Source organism: Limulus polyphemus, unplaced genomic scaffold (genome assembly GCF_000517525.1).
Source record: "Limulus polyphemus unplaced genomic scaffold, Limulus_polyphemus-2.1.2 Scaffold2168, whole genome shotgun sequence".
Lineage (NCBI taxonomy): Eukaryota > Metazoa > Arthropoda > Merostomata > Xiphosura > Limulidae > Limulus > Limulus polyphemus.
In genome coordinates, this window is record NW_013667778.1 from 112,483 (window position 1) to 119,321 (window position 6,839).

At 36.5% G+C, this 6,839-nt stretch overlaps 1 protein-coding gene across 1 annotated transcript in view; it reads left to right on the plus strand.

Moving 5' to 3' along the window:
• Positions 1 to 542: 542 nt before the first annotated feature.
• The window catches only part of LOC106466145 (LIM domain transcription factor LMO4-like), a 45,139-nt gene continuing 38,842 nt past the window's right edge, over positions 543 to 6,839 (plus strand). The window contains exons 1-2 of the mRNA XM_022394108.1: positions 543 to 565; positions 688 to 1,149. Of these exons, the coding sequence (XP_022249816.1) occupies positions 543 to 565; positions 688 to 1,149 (485 nt within the window). The remainder of the gene's footprint in view (positions 566 to 687; positions 1,150 to 6,839) is intronic.

Here is a 6,839-nt window from a genome sequence, read left to right on the forward strand (position 1 = left end):
ATCCAAACCATTGAGCTCTCTGACCCGGCCGTTCAGCCCGTTGTGTACACAAAGCTGTATGAGACGAGACCACTGCAGGGATCGAACTCTGAATTTAAGTGTTATAAGCCCTCAAACTTACCGCTAAGTAATGGTAGCGCCAGCAAGTAGTGACAAATAATTTTAACCTGTATAAGTATCTCTGTGTTTCTTTGTTGCTAAACGCAAAAGCTACAGAAATGAGACCTTTAGATGCCCAGTCCGATACGCTAACCACTAGGCTGCACCTTAGCTCTTGAAATATGGAACTCTTCACTTCAAGTGTTGCTAGCAAGCGTGAAGAAATTGTGGCAATCTCTTTAAATTTATCAGGTTGGATGGGGAAAATATTATTGAGGAATATAGCAAATATTATGATTATAAATCAGACTTAGCATAAACTGTTGCTTTTCAGACAAAAGTTTATTTGGAGAAAATCAAATTTGTGACTTCCCTTTTGACGCTAGAGGTCTCGTTAGATCTGAATTTCCTTCTTAAAAATGAAATGATGGAGGCTTTCAAGAATGATAGCTTCGCTCTTTGTGAAGTATTTTTGATCATCTTATGTCATGTTTTTTCCTTTCTAGGTAATAAGCCTCGGAGCAGCAACTGAAACCTCAAAGTGTCGGTGTCACGTGGTCGACGTGGCAGCAGCTATTGGTGAAAAAGAGGAGATCAGTCATCGGTTGTTGAGAGCCCTCTTCGAGAAAACACTAAGGAAAAATGGAATGTTGATTTTATCATTATAGAAGCTGGATTAATTCAACAACCCCGCAATGAATTCTGGGGGACAAAATCGGGATCCTGGAGCATCAATGATAGGAATGATGAATCCTCACACTCCCCATGGAGGAGGAGGGGTGCCTATGGTCAGGATGCAGTCACACCCTCTTCCTCAACATCATGGGGCTCTTCACCACATCGTCAGTTACCAACATCAGGTACAACAGGAGGCCGCAGCTGTGCTGGATGTGGGGGTAAAATTTTGGACCGGTTTCTTTTACATGCCTTGGACAGATATTGGCATAATGGGTGTTTGAAGTGCTCTTGTTGCCAGGCAACGCTAGGCGATATCGGTAGCTCCTGTTTCACCAAAGCTGGAATGATTCTCTGTAAAAATGACTACATCAGGTAAGCCACAATAATAAAATGACTTTGACTTTGGATAGATTAAAACATCTTTATTTGTAGGAACGATATCACTGATGGAAAGCAGTGAAACACATTAAAAAATGCTTAATCTAAAGAAAGTATAGGACAGGTTAAATGCAATGTTACAGATGTGGTATGTGGAAAAATACTAAACTTTCTTCCTCCTTCCCTTAATTAGAAATGTAAGGTGTTTAGTTTACCAAAATATTCAAAATGTCTCTGTTATACGTGCTTTTACAGCCCTTACAGATCACCACGTATAGGAAATCCATTTTGTTCAGTTCTGACCCCATTTCATGTGCCGCTTGCAAACGGTAAAGCTGGGTGTAACACTTTAGTATTTTTAGACGTTTCTTGTGGATGATGTTGGTGGAGACAAAAACTTTAAAGCTTAAATTTTGTGCATTCTGAGAGATTTATAAACGTCACAAAACATTTGCTTGGATTCTCTATCTTCGCCTTTAAATTCAAAACCTTTTTTTCTTTTCAGCCAGACTTTATAGTGGGCAAAGCACAGATAGTTCATTTGTAGCTTTGTGATTAACTATAAACAAAGAAATAAAAACGAACTCGGCGAAATCAATTTTCCAGTTCTAACTCTATGACACGCATTTGGACCATTCCTCCTGATATTTGCGGTTAGTGCCTGAAAGGTAAATAACTGAGCTTAACTATAAACAAAGAAATAAAAACGAACTCTATGAAATCAAATTTTCAATTTTAACTCTATGACACGCATCCTGGCCATTCCTCCTATTATTTGCGGTTAGTGCCCGAAAGGTAAATAACTGAGCCTTCGGAGAACGTTACACAGTTATGAACAATCTTAAACATTACTTTACGTCGATCATTTTTTAATTAATGAATTGATAAGAGGTAAAAATATATTAAGATCTAGCTTATTTTTTAGATATACTACTGTTAATTTCTGAGCAAAAACGATTTTTATAATATAAGGACAAATCCAGTATGATTGAAGAACGAGTAAGTGAGCTATCTCCATTTATAATTACAGACTTTATAGACCTACGTGGGTGAGTCCCTGTCGTAATAGAAGAACAAGAATGTAATGTTAGTCTACATCAACAGGAACAGTGATTTGTGCATATTAGTGGTCTGTGTATGACAGTCTTTATGTTTCCCTTCCTATTAATGAACTTCGTTGATCTATGTGTTTTAGTCCTCGTCATAAATGAACGTGAACGCTATGCCATAGCGTCGTCCATTATGAACGTGAACGCTATACCGTAGCGTCGTCCATTATGAACGTGAACGCTATGCCATAGCGTCGTCCATTATGAACGTGAAAGCTATGCCGCAGTGTCTTTCATTATAAAAGTGAACGCTATGCCACAGCGTCTTCCATTATGAACAGTTCAACTAAATTCAACGATCACCTACAATTAGGTAAAGTACTACCTGTAATTTTCATGTCCTGTTTTTAGTATAGAAACTAATAAACATTCATATCCACCTCTGTATTATGACTAGGACTAAAACACATAGATCAACGAAGTTCATTAATAATATGTATTATGACGAGGACTAAAACATATAGATCAACGAAGTTCATTAATAATATGTGTTATGACGAGGACTAAAACACATAGATCAACGAAGTTCATTAATAATATGTATTATGACGAGGACTAAAACACATAGATCAACGAAGTTCATTAATAATATGTAAATGGACGACGCTACGGCATAGCGTTCACGTTCATAATGGACGACGCTATGGCATAGCGTTCACTTTTAATTGCTGTTTACTAAGTGAATTATTTTGTCCCCCAGTGGGACAGCGGTAAATCTACGGACTTACAACGCTAAAATCCAGGGTTGGTACAGCAGATAGCTCAATATGGCTTTGCTCTGAAACAAACAAAGAAAGATGAATTATTAGGACATTTACTATCTGTGTATCAGTCTCGACCTATTGGTATAAGAGCCAAGAGTGGCACATTGTTGAACGTTCGCGAAAGACGAGGGTCTATTGGCAAGTAGTATTATAACTGCTCAAAGAAAACTTTGTCTTACAATTTAATTATTTATTATCAATCTATAGAGCGATATGTAAAATGTATTTTACTGACTTGGCATCATGGCCTAGTGGTGTAGGCGTTCGATTCGCAGTCTGAGGGTTGCGGGTTCGAATCTCCGCCCCACGAAACATGCTCGCCCTTATAACGTTACGGTCAATTCCACTATTCGTTGGTAAAAGAGTAGCCCAAGAGTTGGCGGTGGGTGGTGATGACTAGCTGCCTTTCCTCTAGTCTTTCATTGCTAAGTTAGGGACGGCTAGCGCAGATAGTCCTCGTGTAAATTTGCGCGAAATTCAGAACAAACCATATTTTTCCAACACAAGAACTGGAATTTTCATCATGAGCGACACCTTATACTCACGTGGGCTAAACGGCCAGATTAGAGATCGTTAGGATTCGGGTACAGACAAAAAGGTAGTTAATCAACAGCACCTGTCTGGCGCTTTGAACCGAATAACTAGAGTGACTGTCATGTTTATAACGCACCCGATGCTGAAAGTGCAGAATTTGTTCTACAGCGTCACGTCTCGAATGTCGAACTTTTTCATCGGAAGCCTGACACGCTAACCACTATGCCACGCCTGTCTTTCGGTACAAGTAATTATCGAATTGAATGATTTTTATAATTATAGTCATTCTAATATGTCATAAACCTAAATCTATTTATTATTATAAATTTTTAATAACCGAAAAGGATTTTCGACGTGTGCAGTCAATGAGAAGCACTCCTCCCCCCCCCTTTTTTTTTCAATTGAGAAAAGTTAGTTTCTGTTTCATCTGGTAAGAATTTTCCGAATGGCCCCTGTTTATAAACGTATGAGAATTCCCGTCTGTTTCACCATTTTCTTCCCCCTTTTTCCACGCTGAAACGAGAATTAATTGGTACAGGTAATTGGGATGAAATTAAAGCGAGTGCTTCGAAAAATCAATACAAATATGTTGCAGCTATATTAATAATTTGTAAGCCTCGTAAGGCTTGAATAAAAGGTTCATGAATAATGGATCAAGCAAACATATATGTATGTATACTTAGATATATTGGTTTGTGGCTCACTTAATTCCAGAGACTAGGAAGTTCCAACTTTAATCACCGCGCTTATACATAAATATATCATATATATATTTGTTGGAACAAGCTAATTACGTAGTGGGTTATATTTATCTGTACTATAACATGGAAATATAGTTCAATTTTAATAACCTTCTGTTTTATTATTCAGGCAATTACCTTAGTCGTACTCGATACGCCTGTTCTCATAACAAGCGTTTTATTCTCTGTGTTTTTGTTTTTTAATTACAAAAATTACGATGTTTACTTACAGCGTGAAAAGGGTAGAAGAGAGAGAGTATGTCCACTGAAACACTATCAGTTAGGGCTAATAGAATGTTAGTCACTCACACACACACAAAAGAGATATTGAAGGTAAAGTGATTTTCCTTGTCGGCTAAATTATTAGACAAAGTTTATATTAATAAAACTGAAGTGTGTTTAAACGTAAAAATAAAATACTAATTAAAAAAATTACTCATAAAAAAGCATTAGACTGTAGTTGCACTAGCTTGCCGTTAGAGGGAGCTATGTGCCACAAACGTTAATATATATATATATATTTATATAAGGGATAAGTGTAAGTACTGGTACTACCTGCATCAAACCATTGTGTAATTAATCAATGGTTATAAATGAAGACAAATATTCTGTCGTGTTTGATTTGCATGTCTGCCTAAGACGTTTGAATTGTATTTCTGATTTTTCTTGGAGCTTTGGTAGGTAAGGAAAACAGAAATTTAGATAAACAACTCTGTGGCTCACGATCTAAACAGATACGGCGTTAGTCCACGGAAATGAAAGAAATAAACATTAGCGTTTTCTGGAAATTCCATTATGTTCAATAAACGTAGTTAAAAACATTTTGGGAGTGCATTATATTGATTGGAAAGCCAAGAACTGTGTACGTTGTCTGATGTCTGGTGATTGTAATTGTTAAAGTGCTCTCATATCCTACACGTGTACACACACACACACACGCAGAGAGAACTGACAGTGTGAAATTGTATTCACACAAGTACCCCTCCCCCCTCCTCTCCTTTATATAAAGATTAATGCTCAATCGGTCATGTTTTGATGTTTATTTAGCAACAACAAACAAAGTGTTTTGGAATCTAAACTAAACTTCTAACACATGTTTTGTGTTGTGAAGCCTGAAATATTTATCATCTAATTTCGGGTACCCATAATTCCATTAAACAAACACACTAATGAGAAAACTTGGTGATATTGTAGTCTGTGAAGTGTTTGGGAGTGAGATTTATTTTATATTTTATCATACTCGTTTTATTATAGTAAGTCTGGCTTTATCTTGAACTTTATTACATTAGTTTTAGTGTGGTATAATTGGCATATTTCTTGATCTTTATCGTGTTAGTTTTAGTGTGGTATAATTGACATATTTCTTGATCTTTATCGTGTTAGTTTTATGTGGTATAATTAAGATATGTCATCAACTCTACCATATTAGTTTTAGTGTGGTATAATTAAGATATGTCATTAACTCTACCATATTAGTTTTATCTGGTATAATTAAGATATGTTTTAGTGTGGTATAATTAAGATATGTCTTGAACACTACCATATTAGTTTCATGTGGTATAATTAAGATATGTCATCAACTCTACCATATTAGTTTTAGTGTGGTATAATTAAGATATGTCTTGAACACTACCATATTAGTTTTATGTGGTATAATTAAGATATATCATCAACTCTACCATATTAGTTTTAGTGTGGTATAGTTAAGATATGTCATCAACTCTACCATATTAGTTTTAGTGTGGTATAATTAAGATATGTCATCAACTCTACCATATTAGTTTTAGTGTGGTCACGATCGGCTTGTGATACTTTGAATTCATTATTTTGGTTTGGAAGGCAGCTAGTCATCACCACCCACCGCCAACTCTTGGGCTACAATTTTACCAACGAATAGTGGGATTGACTGTCACATTATAACGCTCCCACAGCTGAAAGGGCGAGTATGTTTGGTGGGACGGGGATTCGAACCTGCGACCCTAACCACCTGGCCATTTATTACCTTGCCAACAATAAGAACAATGACAGCTGAGAAACGAGGAGACATTTAGGCACGGTGTTTAGTACTGCCATTGTAATTTTATACATTTGACAGTGCTAACTTCCGGGGTTCGATTCACTGCGGTGGACAGTGCGCGGAAAACACATTGTGTAGCTCTGCGCTAAAAACAAACACAACAACAACGTTAATCGTGTGTCTAAGCACCATATATGCTCAACTACTATAACAGTGAAAATGGAGTGATTATACGAATAGTTTGATTTTTATGTAAAATAAACACATCTCGATTCATTAAATCTAAGTTTTACCACATGGTTTCCGGTTAAAAATATTGGTTCAAAACATCAAAAGGCCCGGTGTGTGAGCATCATCGGTGACGTGACACATTGAGAATTACTCTTTCACGCAGTCGATTTACGAGAAAAATAAGATGAAACTTTGAAACTGTATTCAGATAAATGATTGAAGTGTTACATTTTATATTAGTATTAGGTCGTCAAGAAATTAATGTCGCGTATTGGAACACATTTATTAC